At 35.9% G+C, this 20,261-nt stretch overlaps 1 protein-coding gene across 6 annotated transcripts in view; it reads left to right on the forward strand.

The window, feature by feature from the left end:
• CSPP1 (centrosome and spindle pole associated protein 1) overlaps positions 1-20,261 on the forward strand; it is a 133,498-nt gene that overhangs the window by 13,505 nt on the left and 99,732 nt on the right. For all 6 annotated transcript variants that reach the window (XM_043981393.1, XM_043981402.1, XM_043981411.1 and 3 more), the window contains exon 4: positions 6,669-6,772. In XM_043981393.1, the coding sequence (XP_043837328.1) occupies positions 6,669-6,772 (104 nt within the window). The remainder of the gene's footprint in view (positions 1-6,668; positions 6,773-20,261) is intronic.

A 20,261-nucleotide genomic window follows, 5' to 3' on the forward strand; every position in this document is an offset into this window, starting at 1 on the left:
GAGAAATGATGAGCAGGTCTCAGAAAAACTTGGACATACTTACGTGAACTGATGCAAAGTGAAATGAGTAGAGCCAGAACATTGTACATAGTAATAGCAATATTGTGTATGACGATCAACTGTGAATGACTTAGCTATTCTCAGCAATACGGTGATCCCAGGCAGTTTTGAAGGACTTAGGATGAAAAGTGCTATCCCTCTCTGGAGAAAGAACTGATGAGTTCGAATGAGATTGAAGCATATATATATATTTTTAAATCTGTTTTTTTTTCACAACATCACTAGAATGGAAATGTTTTACATGACTACAAACATCAAATTCTTGCCTTCTTAATGAAGTGGGAAGGAACGGAGGAATAGAATTTGGAATGCAAAAGTTTTAAAAAATGTTAAAAATTGTTTTTACATGTAATTGGGAAAAATATAATATTAGATTAAATAAAAACATCAAAAAAAGAAACTGAATTTTCATTACATATAACATGATTTTTTTTTTTAAGTGAGGCAATTGGGGTTAAGTGACTTGCCTAGGGTCACACAGCTAGTAAGTGTTAAGTGTCTGAGGCCGAATTTGAACTCAGGTACTCCTGACTCCAGGGCTGGTGCTCTACCCATTGTGCCACCTAGCTGCTCCCTGACCATATCTTTTTAAATTGTCCTGCTGTCTGTCCTTCTGAAATCTCTTCTCATCTCTCCTGTGTATGTAAAAAAATGTTTTGAGGGGCAGCTAGGTGGCACAGTAGATAAAGCACTGGCCCTGGATTCAGGAGTACCTGAGTTCAAATCCAGCCTCAGACACTTTGACACTTAATAGCTGTGTGACCCTGGGCAAGTCACTTAACCCTCATTGCCCCGCAAAAACAAAACCAAAAAACCCAAAAAAAACCCCCAAAAACAAAAAAAATGTTTCAATGGCCCTCTTTTTAAAAAAAATCACTATTGCTGATCTGTACTCCTCTATCTCCCTACCCAGTTAAAAGATGAAAGGGGAAAATTTTTTGTAGGAAATAAGCATAGCCAAGCAAAATGAATCCACACAGTGACCATGTCTAAACATATCTTTCTTTTTCTGTACCTTGAATTTATTCCCTGTCTGTCAGGAGGTAAGTCACGGGCTTCTTCAGAGGTCCTCGCTGGTCATTGCTTTGACCAGAGTTCTAAAGTTTTGCAGAGGTGGTAGTGTTCTTGTGCAAATTCTTCTGGTTCTGCTCACTTGACTGCATCATTTCATAATTCCGAGGATTCTCTAAAATAAGTATCTTTTGTTCTTATGGCACAATAATATATTCTGTTGCATTAATATACCACAGTTTGTTTAGGTATTCCTCAATTGATAGCTAGCACATTCTTTTCTCCCTCTCTTTCCTTTTACTTAGTCTCTTAAGGATCAAAACATTTGTTTGGCTTGTAGATATTTCCTCCCTCGTATCATTCTGTGCCTCCCCACCCCCATTTCTTTTTTTTCTTTTTTTTTTTTTTTTTGCAGGGCAGTGGGGGTTAAGTGACTTGCCCAGGGTCACACAGCTAGTAAGTGTCAAGTGTCGGAGGCAGGCTTTGAACTCAGGTCCTCTTGAATCCAGGGCCAGTGCTTTATCCACTGGGTCACCTAGCTGCCCCCTCCCACCCCCATTTCTATAACAAACTTTTGGAGGGTGTGTTTGCTTGTGCTGTGTATGTGAATGTATTCAGCCTTTTTTTTTTTGTCCATTTCAAGTATCAGTGAGGTTTGTTTGATGCCTGCTCCCACATCCCTTTCTCAATGTTTGTATACTCTTCTCATACACTCCACTTAGGAGGAATGGCAAGAATGGCTGCTTCCTCCTTTCTGTACTAGTGTATTCCTCCTTTTGTCTTCCCTTCTCTTTCTCCTCTTTAAACTCTCAAACAGAACCAATCCACTTCCAGATACTCTGTTTTTCTTTTCACTCCCTTGATACGCTTTGAAAATCTTAAGGTTCTATAGGAGCACATACATTTGTTCTTCCCTCTTGGAATGTTTGCACTATATCACCATATAGCTCCTTCCATTTGCTCCACTAAGTTTAGCTCTCTATATTTTTCTCAACTCTTACGTTTATTTCAAAGTTCCTAGTCAACTCTCTTCTTTTTTATTAGAAATGCTTGAAAGACATTTATTATAATAAAGTTCCATTTTTTTCTCTTGTAAGATTATATTTATATTAGCAAAGTGAATCTTGGTTGTAAGTCTGTCTGTATCCTTTGCCTTTTGGAATATTATATTCAAGATCTCCATCTATAGCATTAGCTTCCAGTTCTCTCTAGGACTGCTTTTTTGGGAATGCTTGTGGTATTGTGTTCTTTGATTCTTGAGTGTGGCTGTGATATTTCTGGGACTTTTGGGGATTCTTTTTAGGAGACTGCCAGTAGATTCTTTACTTTGGCCTCATATGCTAAAAAAAATAATGTTTTTTCTTTAACCTTTATTTCAAGGTCAGTTTTGATGTCAGATAGCTTGCATTTTCTTCTATTTCACAATCTTTCAATTGTGCTCTATATTTTTTGCTTCCTCATGGAATCATTGATTTCTGTTTGGTCTAATCTAGTTTTAGAGAGTTTATTACTTTGGTAGATTACTTGTTTTAAGCTACTCATGTTCCTTCCAGTTCTTTCTTTTAGTTAGAACTTTTAAAAAAAATGTCTTGCTTCATTTCTTCTAGGTATTTATGTAGACCTTTGTTAAGGGTTAAAATTCTAGCTAAACTGTCTAAACTATTTAATGAGTGGTCGCCAATAAATTATAAGCTTTAGCAAGAGTTAGACTTTTAAGCATTTATTAAGGAGAATAAGAATTTGGTAAAGAGAGAGAAAGGCCTACATTCATCTATCTATTAAAGGGAGAGCACATTTCTAGCCCCCCTTCTCCGCCGGAGTCCTCGGGAAAGAGAGCGCAAGACAGAGCGCTAGTCCCTTCCTTCTTCCTCTCACTAGCCAATGTCATTTCCTGATGCCAAAGAAAAGACTCCTGGTCTTGCCCTCAAAGACCTCCGCTTCATGGGTGGAACTCTTCTACAGTTAGTCTCTAGCAGGTGGTGTCATTCCAATCGTTACACCTTATAGAAAATCTTTTTTTTTTTTACTTGAAGCCTTTGCTTGCAGTTGTTATAGAGTTACTTTCTTCTTTTGGAATATCTTTAGATCTACAAATTAATAGTTGGGCTTCTTTGATATACTTATATCTCCTTCTTTGTTTCCTGAATTGGGTGGGGTGGTTGACCCTGCTCCATCTCACTCTGAGTCCCCTGGGACTGGCTGATTTCTCCCTGCCTCAGTCTTTGAGGTGTTTAGAATGCTGCATCCTCAGCCCTGGTCTTACTGCCTTTAGTAGCTGTTTGTAGATTTTTATATTCTACCTCTCACTCCCAAGAATTTGTACAAGCCCTCTTAGAGAATTCATTCTCTTTTATGTCTGACTCTCAGGATCCTTATCTTTCTTTAAAACTCAGCTCACCAGCCACTTCTTTGTGAATCCTTCTAGTTGTTTAATGTTTCCTCTCCTCAGTCTGTGTCTATATTGTGTCCTTGAAGGTGGGAGGTTTTCTTTGTTTTTGTCTTTATCTCCAAGTGTCTTAGTATAGGGCTTTGTTACAAAGTAGGCATTTTATTTTATTTTATTTTTTCATAGTAGGTATTTTAAAATAGATTGAATATAATGCCTATATGGAAAAATAAATTTTAATTTGAAGAAGAATCTTAATTATCCCTTAGGAGTGATTTATACATTAGTCTTATAAACTGATTTTATTTAACCTTTAATTTCTGCATAAAATAAATACTAGTATTTATTTGGTCATATTTGTGAAACTTACTCCAAACTCCATTGGGGTCATTGATGGTTTACTTTGTGAAGTGTCATTACTACAAATGACCATAAAATGACCCTTAAGCATTACTTGCTGCTAGAACCATCAGAAGACAACCATTGAATTAGTAGGTCTCTATATTTCTTTAGATCATTAAGCAAATTTAGCATGTCATGGTTTCTGTTCAGCTTGAAGTACTAAAACAGATAAGAAAATTAAGCTTATTCTACATAGTTTTAATTTTATCCAATATTTTTTACCTATCAGGCTGCTGAATGTTGGTAGAGTTTCTCAGAAATAATGTCTTAAATTGAGAGGTGGAATACTGTATAGAATTACATAATTATTAGTTGGATAGAACTGAAAAAATAATAGTCTTGGAAGTAACATTTGAATTTATAGTAAAAGGCATAGTTTCCATAAATGAAAAGAAAGTAACCTCCTAGATAAATGTGAAAGTAAAAATAACATTGCTAAATGTAACATTTGTACTTCTGAAAGATGTGAATAGTTTACTCTTCCCACTCTGAGCTAGCTAGCTAAGTCCCCTTAGCATATAGTATCATTGCACAATAAAGCCTTTATTATGATCTTGTATGCTGAGATATTTAACTTCAGCTCATAGTTATCACAATAACTATACTTCTACTTTTGGGTAAAAATTTATATATGTGCAAAAAGAGAAAAATAAAAATATTTTTTCATACTGTTTTCCCCTGTTTTGGATGCAATTCGGAATAAAAAGTCTTTTCCCTCTATAATGGCATTTACTAGTACTTCTCCAAAGGAGGAGTTTAGTTTTCTTGGTTGTAAAAAGAAGGCTGCTGGCTATTCAACCAAAATGGATAGTTAATGCTTTTTGGTTATGGAAAACTTTAGACTCTTGGAAGAGGATTATTAGCAACATGAGTAAAAGGTGTTCCTTTAAGGAAGTGTGTGTTGATAATACTCAAGTCATTTTGGGGGGGGGGGGGCGAGGCAATTGGGGTTAAGTGACTTGCCCAGGGTCACACAGCTAGTAAGTGTCAAGTGTCTGAGGCCGGATTTGAACTCAGATCCTCCTGACTCCAGGGCCGGTGCTCTATCCACTGCACCACCTAGCTGCCCCATACTCAAGTCATTTTAACGGCAATAGGAGATAATGTAATATATGAATGATCCAGTTTTAAATATGGCAGTCAGGTGGCTATGAAGAAAATTGGATAGTACATTTTTTTTTGAACATTTTTATTAAAGTTTTGAGTTCTAAATTCTGTCCCTTATTCCCTCTACTCCCCTGTCCCTGAGGTGGCAAGCAATCAGATATAGATTATACATGTGCAATTATGTAAACCATTTTCATTAGTCATTTTGTACTCAAAGAAAAAAATGAAGGAAAGTCAAAAGTAGCATGCTTTCAGTCTGTATTCAATCAACAGTTTTTTCTCTGGAGGTGGATAGTATGCTTCATCATTAGTTCTTTGGGATTGTCGATCATTATGGTTGCTGAGAATAGCTAAGCCATTCATAGTTCTTCATCAAACAATATTGCTGTCACTATGTACATAGTGTTCTCCTGGTTCTGTTCACTTCTCTATATATCATTTTATGTAAGTCTTTTCACATTTTTCTGAAATCATCCTGCTTGTCATTCTTATAGCACAATAATATTCCATTACAACCATATACTAAACTTACTTAGCCATTCCCCCAATTCATGGGCCTCCCTTTGATTTCCAATTCTTAGCCACCACAGAAAGAGCTGCTATAAATACTTTTGTACAAATAGGTCCTTTCTCCCCTTTTTGGATGTGTTTGGAATATAAACCTAGCAGTGGTAAGCTGGATCAAAGGGTATACATAGTTTTATATGCCTTTGGGCACAGTTCCAAATTGCCTCTCCAGAATGGTTGGATCAGTCCACAAACTCCACCAACAGTGTATTAGTATCTAATGATAGTACATGTTGTAGAATTAATTGTATAGGAATCTATAAAAGGCATTGAGCAACCATTGTAATTTATAGCTCTTTGGGTTAAATTTCTGAGATGTCTTAGTGATGTAATAAAGCAATGATATGTCATGCCTATGACAAGTTCCCCTTCTTTATTTGCTTTGTGAGGAACAAGGCACAGAAATGATCATGTCCATGGCAACATATACCCTGTACCTAGTTATCTTAGCTATAGTCCTTGCTGGATTTATTTCAAAAGGAAAATCTTCTATTTTGTTAAAAATGAAAATACTTGAAATTATATTTTTTTATCTAGTAAGGCCAGAGAAAGAGGGAGGGCCTTCAAATACCTGAAAAGAGTAGTCATCTATCACCTATGCTTGACAGTTTTTTATAATAAAAATTAACATTTGAAAAGTATGTAACCTAATTTTAAAGATTACTTAAGTGAATTATTTTAAAAAATCATTTTTGAAGGAAATGTTTAGTTTCTATGAAATAGTAGTTTTTTTCAAAGCCAGCTTAACTTTATCTTAAGATGAAGCTGCTGAAGACCATAAATATGTTTCCTAAGAAAGGTGTTTTTGATAAATTTTTTTTTGTAAGCTTTCCCACCAAAAATACATTTGGTATTATTATAGTCTTTCTAGATTGGAAAATAGACAAACTGAGATTCTTAGAGTTTTCTTTCACAAAATGATAGTCAAATTAGATGACATAAAGACATCATTTTTTCTTTGGTTTTATTTTGCTAGCTTGATTGTAGTTCAAAGATTAAAATAGTGAAGGCTTGCTAATAATTAAAAGGTAGATATAAGTGGATTTTCTTTCCCTTTCTGTTTTATTTTGTCAGGAGTGCATTGACATTGAAGTTCTATTGTTTAAGTTGTTGGTGAGCACTTTATATTTTTCAGGGATTGATTATGGATTGAGTTTACCACTTGGTGAAGACTATGAAAGGAAGAAACATAAACTAAAGGAAGAACTTCGGCAAGATTACAGACGGTATCTTACTCAGGTAAAGATCCTTTTAATAAAGATGTATTTAAGCTTCAAGATGGCAGCAGTAGCATAAGTTAAAAATTTCTGAGTAGGACTCCTTTCATCTAAAAATAATTGAATGTTTGCTCTGCAAACCTAAGTGCTGAGGTGTTACTTGCAGAGCTTAATCATGCATATAGATGGCAATGAAAAACTGAATGCATACATAGGGAAGGAAAAATTGGGGAGAGAAGAAATAGTGCTAGGTAAAATCAGAGAGTAAAAGGTGTGCATTAGGGAAGTAGTGGAGTACCATTGAATGCTGTAGGTTCACTGACCTGATAGAGAACAACACGTTATAGTTTTTAATGAGATTCTAAATCTTGAATTAATTTCCTTTAAATTGTTTTGAAATAACTCTTGTAATTTTTCATGATAGATACCTTTGGATTTGTTTTTTATTACAGTAATAGAGTTCTTGTTATGAATTACTTTCTTCCTTTAAAATAAGATAATAAACAAGCAGCCATATAGTTGTTTAGTCACTGAACTGCTGGATTACTTGACTAATTTTTTCACTTAATTTACTATTAACTGTCTTTTAAATGTAATTTGTTGACTAAGATACTAAAACTCTTATGATTCACAATAAGTATCAAAACAATCCATTTTAATTTGTAAGATACTAAGCTTTGTATATATTTATAAAATTGGAAATAATAAAGATGTTTCATTTCTAGGTTATTCTTGAATTTATTTCAGCTGCTTCATAGCTCCTTATTTTAATTAAGACATTTTTGGCTATGAAGGAAAGGACTTTGAATGCATTTTATCATGACTTGTTTTTCTTGACTTTAGGGTATTAACACAGGCAAAAAGAAAGGTAGGGTACCTAATCCAACTTCTTAAATGTTCTTACAATTATTAGCATGTAGTTTATTTGGGTTTGAGATTGCTGCGCCAGGGGTGTGCTGGAGCTTAGTTCCTACTTTGTTGAGAGGCTGTTTTGTTAAATTTTCAATGTGAGCCACCTTGGAAATGCGCAAATAAATCTGGACTTGCCTCATTGTTTGTTGTTTAGATTTAAGAAGAAAGTGGACAGAGACAATTTTAACAATGCAGATTAAATAAATTGTAAAATAAATGTAAAGTGTTCCAGTGTGTTTCTATGTGCCTGTCCTTTAAACATTATCAGCACACCTCTGACTGCTCCTCCCCTACTAGAACAATTATTTTGTTTGTGTTGTTGAAGAATGTAGTAATTCATAACTTTTTTGTTCATAGTAAGATGACATTCCATACATCATTTTTCATTACTGTAATCAAATTTCTTATCTTTATTCCTTTATTGCATTTGCTGTCTTTGCTTTATCATGAATTCTTTGCAAAGACTTTGCTGTCGTGTGTGATCTGGCATGCCATTTGTCACAACTTAAAGGAATGTGTTAATCATGAATAGGTCAAACTTTATTAAATGGTAGGTAGAATGTTTGAGAAATATTCAGTTGGTCAATGAACTGTATATTATAGGGGTTTAAATTATTGATATATCGGTAGAAAATTATGTGTAGTATAATTATAATAGTTCAGTTAAATGAACAATAAATAGCTTGTGTTTCTTTTGCATATTTGAGAGAAAAAAGCAGATGATAAAAAAGTACATTATCAGTAATTTAAACAAAAAATCCCAACTTTTTTGTTATGATACCATGAGACCTAATCCCTTACCTTCATGCTTTTTTTCCCTCTACAAGTACTTGCTGGTAGAACTTGGTTTACCAGTACACATTACTGTTTTTTCATTGCCACCTCCTCCTTGATACCTTGATTCCTCCACTTCTGCCTATGGAAGAAAATACAAACTTTTTTCCCTTCTTCCTTGTTCCAGAGCAGTACACAAATCTTTTTATGTGTATTTTTTAAGGGTTTTAGTGCTAAGTGCTAATGGACAACACAAAAAGCATTTACAGTAATAAGTGAGGAAAGATTATAGGCTGCTTATAGGCCTTCACAGTTAAACCTGGTGTTTTATGTAAATGTTTATCTTCATTTCTTGATGGACTAAAAAAAAAATCTCCTTTTCAATTCTGTTTCAGCTTTATGCTATGTCAAATTCTAAGTTTTCCAGCCAATTTATTTGTTTCATTCTGTCTAGAAACTGTTTCCTCAACCATATAGCTCCAGATGGGGGAGCCCTTAGGTGAGGGACATCCAAAATCTTTCTTTCCTCTAGTGATATCCCTTGGTCTTCAGTTCTATGAAGAACTTAGTTTAGTATCCTCGGTTCCCTGATTCTTTTTTTTTTTAATTATTTAAGTATTTTATTATTTTCCAGTTACATGTAGAGATAGTTTTCAACATTTGTTTTTATAAGATTTCTAGTTTCAAATTTTTCTCCCTCTCTCCCCAAGACAGCAAGTAATCTGATATAGGTTATATATGTACAATAACATTAAAAATATTTCTGGGGTCAGCTAGGTGGCGCAGTGGATAAAGCACCGGCCCTGAATTCAGGAGTACCTGAGTTCAAATCCGGCCTCAGACACTTAACACTTACTAGCTGTGTAACCCTGGGCAAGTCACTTGACCCCAATTGCCTCACTTAAAAAAAATAAAAATCTGCATTAGTCATGTTATAAGAGAATGATCAGAGCAAAAAGGAAAAACCTCAAAAAACAACAGCACCGAAAACAAAAGAAATAGTATGGTCCAATCAGCATCCATATTCCACAATTCTTTTTTTTTCTGGATTTGGAGAGTCTTTTCCATCATGAGTCCTTTGGAACTATCTTGTACTGTTGTATTGCTGAGAAGAATCAAGTCTATCACAGTTGATTAACACATAATGTTGATGATACTGTGTCCAATGTTCTGGTTCTGCTCATCTTACTCATCATCAGTTCATGCAAGTCCTTCCAGGTTTCTCTGAAATCCACCTGCTCATCATTTCTTACAGCACAATAGTATTGTGTTACATTCATTTACCACAATTTGTTCAGCCATTCCCCAATTGATGGGCATCCCCTCAATTTCCAATTCCTTGTGACCCCAAAAAGAGCAGCTATAAATATTTTTGTACATGTGGGTCCTTTTCCCCTTTTTATGATCTTTTTGGAAAAAAGACCTAATAATGGTATTGCTGGATCAAAGGGTATGCACAGCTTTATAGCCCTTTGGGCATAGTTCCAAATTGCTTTTCAGAATAGTTGGATCAATTCACAGCTCCACCAACAATGCATTAGTGTTCCAATTTTTCCACAGCTTCTCCAACATTTATTATTTTCCTTTTTTGTCATATTAGGCAATCTGATAGGTGTCAGGTGGTACTTCAGAGTTGCTTTAATTTACATTTCTCTAATAGTGATTTAGAGCATTTTTTTTCATATAGCAATAGATAGCTTTTTTTTATTTTTTTTTTTTTTTTTTGGTGAGCTTTGATTTCTTCATCAGAAAATTGCCTTCTCATATCCTTTGACCATTTCTCAATTGGGGAATGACTTGAATTCTTATAAATTTGATTTAGTTCCCAGTATATTTTAGAAATGAGACCTTTATTAGAAGTACTGGCTTTAAAAATTAAAAAATTATTTCCCATCTTTCTGCCATTTTTCTTTTCTTTTTTTTTGGGTGCATCTCAGATACCTTTTTTTTTTTTTTTTAGTGAGGCAAGTGGGGTTAAGTGACTTGCCTAGGGTCACACAGCTAGTAAGTGTTAAGTGTCTGAGGCTGGATTTGAACTCAGGTACTCCTGAATCCAGGGCTGGTGCTCTATCCACTGCGCCACCTAGCTGCCCCCTAAGATGCTTTTTGCTACAATTATTTAGTACAGTTTTGTTTGTTACTTTTCTAGGAATGGCTCAGTGAGTGCTATAAGCCCAACTTAACTTTTTTGATTCTTGAAAGAACTTATATGACATCAAATATCATCCACAAACACACCCAGATAGCTACCCTTTCTTTTACCCTGTCGTTTTTGTTCAGGTTAGTTCCTAGCCAGTTCCAGTTTTCTTTATTTTCTAATAAGGGTTAAATTCCTTTGTAAAAATGAAGTTTCTGAAGAATCAGTGCACACTAGTTGAGACACTTAAATATCCTCCTTTAGATGTACTTAAGATTAAACTAACTCAAATGTACAATTCTAAGTATATACTGCTTATTTCTTATTGTTGATCTACTTCCCACTTGAAAACCCCCTATATGCCCACTGGGTGGTCCCTACCGTCTCCCAGGAACAACTACCACCACAAGTGACAGGTGGTCCAGGTTTTATAGTTGAGGAAATTTAGTCTCAGAGAAGTAGAATGACTTACTATGATCAGGATCACATAAAAAGGTAAGTATCAGAGTTGGAATTTCACTGAATCTTAAAATTGATAGAGACCTGAGAGTCTATCTAGGTTAGTTCATACTAGAGTGAGAATACTCTTGACAGCATTCCCAATAAGGGATCTTTCAGCCTTTGTTGAAGACCTCAGGTGAAAGGGAAAACTAAGGCAACTCATTTACCTTTTGGATAGCTTTGATTGTTATGAAATTTTTACTTGTATTGAACCAAAATAAACCTTTTCAACTTTGATTTATTATTCCTTGTTCTTCCTTCTGGGCCAAAGAGAAAAAGCAGAAAACAAATCCTTATTCCATATAATGGTCTTTCAAAGACTTTTGAAGACAGTGATTATGTCCTCTCTGATTCTTCTTTAAGTTAAAAGTACTCATTTCTTCTAATTGATCTTCATATGGAATGATCTCAAGGCCCTTCACTATCCTCATCTACTTCCCTTGGGAAACTTAATTTTCTCAGTGTCCTTATTAACATTTGGTTCAGAGCTGACATACAGGACTCAGAATGGGGTATGACCAGGGTAGAGTACAAGAGCTTTTAAGCTGTCTTGTGTTGAACACTGTTGATTCATATTGAGCTTATAATCCTTATAATTGAGCTTATAATCTCTTATAATCCATTGAAACCTTCAAATCTTTTTCAGATGTTTGTTTAAGCATGTTTGGTTGATATCACTGGTTGGTATTCTTTATTTGTGAAGTTGCTTTAGTCTGTCTTTATTTATCTGTGCATCTGCCTGTCTATCTATCTATCTATCTACCTAGCTATCTATACACCTATCTATTAAATTTGATTTTATTAGATTTAGTCCAATGATCTAGCCTGTTGAGATCTTTTTGGATCCTGATTTTGGTCATCTAGTATGTTAGTTTACTCTCCCAGTTTTGGGTCATCTGCAAATTTGATAAGTATGCCATTTATGTCTTTATCAAAGTAATTAACATAAATGTTAAGCAATACAAGGCCTGTGATAGATCCAGTGAATACCTTCAAGGTTGACAACAGAGCTATTAATGAACTATCCTTTTGGTCTGGTCATTCATTAAGTTCTGAATCCACCTAACTTTCTAACCCAGATCTCTTATCTTGACCTTTAGAACATAATGAGATATATAACCTATAGCAGATTATTTGCTGTCTTGGGGAGGAGGAAGGGTGGGAGAAAAATTTGAAACTAGGAATCTTATAAAAACAAATGTTGAAAACTATCTCTAAATGTAACTGGAAAATAATAAAATATTTATATGGAAAAAAAGAGAACATAATGAGAAGCATTGTTGTACTTAAACTGAATTGATTTCTCATTCCAAATCCATTGGTTTTTCAGCTCAACAGCACAACAACTCCACTGCCATATATAGGATAATGTGTTAGGCACTTAGGATACTTAAAGGAATTTCTATTTTGTGGGGGAATAGAGTGGTGGTGATAGAATTTATACACATAAGTCAATAGAAGACAATTAGTGCACCTGGTTGAAGTGAGCATAAAAGTCTTTTCATAGGAGGTGCTATTAAGCTGACTCTTGAAAGAAGATAAAAATTTTAAGAGGCAGTGAGAAGGTGCAGCAGGTAGGACACTGGATACGGAGTCAGGTAGACTTGAGTTCATATCTAGCCAGAGACACTTAGAGCTATGTGATCGTCAGAAAAAATTCAGGCCATTCCCTCAGAGCTCATTGTTCTTTCCTCATGCCACCCAGCTGCTTTCTGCTACTATTGTCTTTTTCCCCCTTGTTCCACATGCCATTCTCTTTGCCAAGGCACACCCTTCTACATTAACAAGTGATTCCATTTTGTTTAGCAGACTGCAGCCTCCATCATACCCCCTCTTTAATTTATCATTCATCTCTCCCTGTCTACTACTCTACTATGTGTAAACATGCCCATCTCTCCTCCATCCTCAAAAACCCTTCACTTCATCCTTCTATTCCCATTAGTTATCCTATATATTTTCTCTTTTGTAGTTAAACTCTTTGAGAAGGTTGTCTACCATTGATGCCTTCACTTCTTTTCTTCTCACTCTCTTTTTAACTCTCTGAAGTCTGGGTTCTCCAAATTTCTAAAGCCAATCATCATCTTTCTTGGTATCTCTGCAACCTTTGGCACTGTCAATCACCCTCTTCTTTTTGATAACTCTCTTCTCTTTAGGTTTTTGTGACACTACTCTTCTGATTCTTCTCCTGTCTAATTGACTGTTCCTTTTCAATTGTCAGTAGTCATTTCTGACCTGCTTGGTTTGGGCTCTAAGATCATCATGCTTTCCCCAGGAGAAGCTCCTCTCCAGAAATATCATGGAGATTGCTTCACTTTTAGTATTCAACTTCCTCAGTACCTTCAGTTCCTTTTTACTTGTGTTTGGAGTTCTGGAGGGCAAAGCAAAAATCTCCTTCCCAAACTTCCCTTTATAGAAGGCTCAGAATTTTCCAGCCATCCCTTTATTTCCCACCAGCTGCTTTATTTGGTTTAGCTTCCACTGCCACTACCATCACATGCCAGGTAACCTCTGGAAACACACCAACTACACCCACCTTTTCAGCTTCCTTTTGTGTATTGTCTTTCCCCCTCTAGTTGTAAGCTTTTTGAGGGCAGGGACTGTCATCTTCTCATTTGTATCACCAGCACTTTGCACAGTGCATGCCACTTAGAAGGTGATAAAAAATGTTTTTTAACTCATTATTCTTCTCCTACCTATCTGACCAGCCCTTCTCAGTCTCCTTTGTAGGATTTTCTTTCTTTTTATTTTATTTTGGTGAGACGGTTAGGGTTAAATGACTTGCCCAGAGTCATACAGCTAGTAAGTGTCAAGTGTCTGAGGACGGATTTGAACTCAGGTCCTCCTGAATCCAAGGCCGGTGCTTTATCCAGTGCACCCCCCAGCTGCCCCTGTAGGATTTTCAATATAATTCATGTCCCCTAATGGTAAGTGTCCCACACGGTTTTGTCCTAGGCCCTCTTTTCCCTCTATATTGTTTCAACTTGGTGATCTCAACAGGTCCCATGGATTCAATTAATATCTATGCACATAATTCTCAGATCTACTTATGTAACTATTTACCCCTCATAAACTTGAGGCTTGTTTCTTTAATTGCCTCTTAGCTATCTCAGACTGAAATTATACCTCTTAATTTTGACATGTCCAAAATCAAACTCCTTCCCCCCCCACCCCCAACCATCCCATCTTCTGAACTTCCCTATTACTGTCAAGGTTACCACTATGTTTCCCTCCCTTCAGGCTCACAACCTAGGTGTCATCCTCAGAATCTTCTTTATCTCCCATATCCAATGTATTGCCAAGTCCTGTCAATTTTGCCTTTCTGACATAATTATAACATATATAAATATGTCCTCTTCTCTCCTTTACACTGCTACCACCTTGGTGCAGGCTCTCATCACCTTACTCTTGGCCTATTGTGGTAGACTGCTGGTTGGTTACCCTTGTCTCATGTCCCTCCCCATTAAAATCCATCTTTCCTTTACCTGTGAAATTATTCTTCCTAAAGAGTAGATGGGGGCAGCTAGGTGGTGCAGTGGATAAAGCACTGGCCCTGTATTCAGGAGGACCTGAGTTCAAATCCGACCTCAAGACACTTAACACTTACTAGCTGTGTGACCCTGGGCAAGTCACTTAACCCTCATTGCCCTGCAAAAAAACCCCCAAACCCAAACCAAAACCAAAACAAAGAGTAGATCTAGCTTCATCAACAAACCTTATTCAGTGAACTCTTGTGGCCCTTTATCACCTCCAAGATCAAATATAAAAGCCTGTGTTTGGCATTCAAAGCTCTTCAAAACCTGGCTCCCTCCTACCTTTCCAGTCTTCTCATACTTTAATCATGTTCATATACTCTGATCCAGTGACTCTGACCTCCTTTTTGCTCCTCACACAAAATACTCCATCTCCAAATTCCAGATATTTTCATCAGCTATCTCCCATTCTTAGCATTCTCTCCTTCCTCATCTCTGAGGCCTTCTAGCTTCCTGGCTTTCTTCAAGTCCCAGAAAAATTCCACCTTCTACAAGAAAGTTTTTCTGAGCTTCCTTAGTTCTAGTTCCTTTCCTCTGTTGATTATTTCCATATATATATATTTTGTGGGTACCATAGTTGTTTTCATATTGCCTCCTCCTATGCTGTGAACACCTCAAGAGCAGTGGCTGTCTTTTGCCATTTTATGTGTCTTCAGTGTTTAGCATAGTGTCTGGCATGTTATAAGTACTGATTAAATGCCTTTTAAACTGATTAACCTTTGTCTCTGTTAGCTTTCTCTTCTATAAAATGGAGATAATAGTGCCTACCTCTCAGGATTGTTGTGAGGATAAAAGGGATAATAATTGTAAAGTGCTTTGCAAATTTTAAAGCTGTATATCAATGCTAATTGTTATTATTTATTAAAGAGGTTTGAGGTAAAGAGATCATGCATTTCACAAATGGAGACAGCATGTGCAAAGGCATGGAAAATAGGAAATTGAGTTTGTGGAATAGCTAATTCTATGGTCTGACTGGAATGTAAAATGTATTAGAGGGAGTGCTGGAAGTTGATGTTAAGTACTCCCTCCATATCCTCCAGATTGCCTTCACAGGCCTCTTACTATTCTTGGTCTAGTTCTAGGATAGAAATTAGAATTATTAGAAGAAACTGGAAAATATCACAAAGACAGCATATAAATATCAAATCTACAGACTTTATAAATTCTTTAAGGAAAATCAGTATGACTAAAGTATTATGGGAAGACTTTTATTGAAAGTGTAGACTTTGAACTTGGGCTTTAAAAAGTGGCTTCTTATTCCTGAGAGAATTATTGTACACTAGGCTATGTCATTTTAATCCTTAGTCACACCTGTATTGTTATTTCATCACTTAGCATAATATGTCTTCTTTCCTTAATTATATTGTAAGATCATACAGAAAGGCATAGTAGGTACTTGATAAATATTTGTTAAATTCTTTGGTACTTCACTGAATCTGTGATTTTAATTCATGGGATATTCTTTTCCAGAATGCAAATCTCAGCCTGTATATGTCTTCTCATTATGGGCGATTCTTGCCTGTAACCTTCCCTACATATTCCATAGAGAATCTTCCTAACATGTTGGAGGCTTTTCTCTAGGTCTCTGAATGTTTCATGGGAAAAAGTACAGCACTTGGATTGCTATAATCCCTTGCTCCCCTCTCCTGGTATAAGACCAGTTCATTTACTTACATAAATTTCTTGGATCGTATCTTTTACACCACTTCTTGCATGCAAGTTATCTTTGGTAGTAAAGCTTCAGTGTACTTATTTATGCTCATCGTTTATCTTTCTTGCCCCGTTGGTTCACTTGAAGTTCAGATCCTGTGGAGATTGTGGCATTCTATGATTTGTAGTCATATGATATTGCTGAAAGGATGTTAATGTTAACGAAAGATACATCTTTGTGCAAAGAAATATCTGAGGCTCTTTAAAAAGTTAGTTTTTGTTTGTTTTATTTTATTATTATTATTATTTTTATTTTTTTTTTTTGCGGGGCAGTGAGGCCAGATTTAAACTCAGGTCCTCCTGAATCCAGGCTGGGCGCTTTATCCACTGCACCACCTAGCTGCCCCCAAGTTAGTTTCTTAAATGCAATCCAAACTGTCCTTTTCACATTCCATTCTGCTTCCAGTTTGTTGTCTATTTGCAGGGCCAGTCCAATAAAGGTGTACTGATAATTCAACAGACTGCCTGTCCAAATGATAGAGATGATAGACTAGGCAATAAGCCTTATATCCATTTGGTTTTTGATGTATGGATTATAAAATTTACCTCTTTCGAGTAAGCTCATTGACAACAGTGATTGTCTCAGCCATGGCATCTCTTACCCTCTAGAACCCTCATTTTACAGATTAGAAAAGGGAGGCTGTAGTAGGTATGTGAGGCAAGATTTGAACTTGGATCTTCTTGACTCCAAACCCAATACTCTAGACTTATCACTTAGCTGTCTCTAAATAAATATTTAGTGTAAATTAAAGGTAATCTCAGAGAGTAGTTATTGTGGGGGAGGGGAGGGAAGGGGCACATAACAGGTGCTTAATAAATGCATGTTGATTGATTTATCATGGTTACTAAGGAGATCTTATAATAGTCTGATCCTTGAGTTATTCTCTATCATATCTGCAAACAGGAGCATCTGGAAGACATCACTATGTATTGGGATCCCTATGCCATTTGGAATCTGCATGACATTCTTCTTCTTCTTCTTCTTCTTTTTTTTTTTTTTTTGGTGAGGCAGTTGGGGGTTAAGTGACTTGCCCAGGGTCACACAGCTAGTAGGTGTCAATGGTCTGAGGCTGGATTTGAACTCAGGTCCTCCTGAATCCAGGACCGGTGCTCTTCCACTGTGCCACCCAGCTGCCCCATGACATTCTTCTTGATGGAGAGTAACATTTTGGCAGGCATATGCCCTCCCTGTTTTATGCCTTGCTTGATACAATTGGAGGATCACTGAGCAAAATTATCTTTTGTCGTAGCATCTCTCAGAGAATCTCACCTGATCTTAATATGTGTGAGACACAACTCATTAGAATAGACTTCTTCATTTTGCTTAAAACAATTGCTTTTAAAGTAATCAACAAATAATAAGTAACAGGTATATATGTACTGTAACTTTCAGCTTACTTATACTTATGTGACTGTCTTACAGATTCGTAAAGAGTTTATAGAAATGAGAAAGGAGGGTTTGGTCAGTAGTTGTTGATGGCCTCTAGATACCCTCTTTGGGTGGTAATACCTTTTCCCTATTATTTGGTGATTTCCCCTTTATCACATATGTTGTAAATTGGTCCCTCAGTGCTTTGAAAACTGTTGCTTCTGGCATAGATCTCTTCTCTTTGGAGTAAGCCCTCTCCAGCAGTTTTTCCTGAAATGCTAAATTTCCTGACTTCATTTTCTTAAGTGCCATTTCTACTTACTTTCTTATAATATAGCGCATGCAGAACTGAGCTGTTAGAGTCCAAATGTGGTGTTTCCAGTGACATAGATGATGAAAATAGGTTGCTATTAAAATGCTCCAGGTATGTTTTATTTTTTTGTCTATTTGTTGTTATATCATTTTAGCTTTAAAATCATCTTGGGATTATCTGCTTCATTTGGCTCTCATGCCAAGTCTTCCATAGATTTGTTTTCCCCTCAGCTTCTCTGTTTTATAATGTAATACTTCTCATACGTAATCTTTTATCATCTTTATTTGTAATGTTTTGCTATAATAAGTTTTTATCTTAAGCCAGTGTTACCTTTGGCTGCCATGTCTTACTATTCAGCAAAGGGTTTAGGTGTTTGCTGGCCAAGGTGGTTTCTGGGCTCTTTTGTTCAGATGCCTGATTGTGCTATTTCCTTTACATTGGTTAAACTTCTGAAGGAAATGGTAATAGTGATAGTATTTTTCCTCTATCCATTTTGTTTTTTAGCATCAGGGTATTAGAGAATTATTTGATGAGGTCAGGTTGGAGTTTGTTGTAATCACTTCAGTGATTTCTTCTCATTTTTATCTTTTTATTTTGTTGATTTTGACCATGGCCTTATATTGTCAGTGGCCTTACTTGCATGGTAGCAAATTTAGGAATTACTTTCATATTAGGAACCATTTGTTTCCTGTATCATAAGAAATAGTTTATTTTGTTATGTGGTTTAGTGTCTGTTTCCAGAATTTTCTATAAATAGGAGGCTTCTAAACAACCTATAAGCCTTTGGATTCTGTTTCTTAATCCTCAACTCTATTTTCTTCTCTCTCTCTGTCTCTCTCACTACACACACACACACACACACAAATACACACGCACATGTTTTGTCATCTTAAGTCTATTCAAATTAAAATTTTTGCTTCTTTTTGACATGTCTTGAAGAATTTTGTCAAGTTCTTAAATGAATATTGGTGCATAATTTACAATTATCTTCATGGTATGTTTTGGCTTATGTTTATTGTGAAAATGGCAAAGCAAGATAACCAAGTATACCATGAACTGATGAATTTTCTTACTGAATTTGAGCTCATGAGAAATCAATTCTACAATGTTCCTTATCTGCCTTTATAAGGACAAACTTGGAGTCATCCTTCCTTTTGTTTTCTGATTTCATTTCTAGTAAAAGATTTCAATAATGTCTCACAAAATAAGGAAATAAATACAGCACAACATAGATAATGTTAATTTTTGGTTTTCTAAGGCAAGATATGGGGATGTTTGTTTCTATTTGAGTTTGATACCACCAGTGTAAAAATTATGAGAGTTCAGCTCCCTTTACCCCCTTTTCTGGTACTTTGCTACTGCTGTTTTGTTTTTTTTATAATAATAGCAAAGTACTTTATTGATGTTATCTCATTTGACCTCACAACAACCATGTGAGGTAGATATTATTATCCCCACTTTACAGATGAGGAAACTGAAGAATAGAGAGGTTAAATGTCTTGCCTAGAGTAAGGCAGTAAATATCTTTTTCTTTCTTTCTTTCTTTTTTTTTGGCTGGGCAATGAGGGTTAAGTAACTTGCCCAGGATCACACCACTAGTAAATGTCAAGTGTCAGAGGCAGGCTTTGAACTCAGGTCCTCCTGAATTCAGGGCCAGTGCTCTATCCACTGCGCCACCTAGCTGCTCCTGCTACTGCTATTATAAAAGTAGAAGAGTACTGCATAGGACTGAAGGCCAGTTTGTGTTTTTTTGTTTGTTTTGTTCTTGTTTAATGGGTTGTTGTTGCAGAAATATTACCTAGCAGCCAGGCTATTGGGATGAACTTAGGTTGGTCTATCTTCATTATTATACTTCCAACATGGCAGAAGTTACTGGAGTTGGTGCTTGTCTGGTAAAGCCTTTTGAGATCTCAAGGTCATCTCCACCTCATGTTGAGGCTTTAGGACTTTTGTGAAATTTGTTATTATATGTACATATATAGAGAGCAAAATGATTTATTATTAGACTTTGACCTTTTTGAAAGTTGTTTTTTGCCTTTGTATTACCAGGGCTTAGTAATATGGCTGGCACATAATATGTGCTTAATAAATGCTTATTGATTCAGTGACTGTTATAAAAAGATATATCACAGAATGTCAAGAATCATTTAAAGATCATCCAGCTCAATTATTTTACATATGAGAAAGCTAAATCTCAGAGCAGTGAAATGATTTCCCCAGTCACCTGACTAATAAATGATAAAGCCAGAACTAGAACTAATTTTT

Source organism: Dromiciops gliroides, chromosome 1 (assembly GCF_019393635.1).
Source record: "Dromiciops gliroides isolate mDroGli1 chromosome 1, mDroGli1.pri, whole genome shotgun sequence".
Classification (NCBI taxonomy): domain Eukaryota; kingdom Metazoa; phylum Chordata; class Mammalia; order Microbiotheria; family Microbiotheriidae; genus Dromiciops; species Dromiciops gliroides.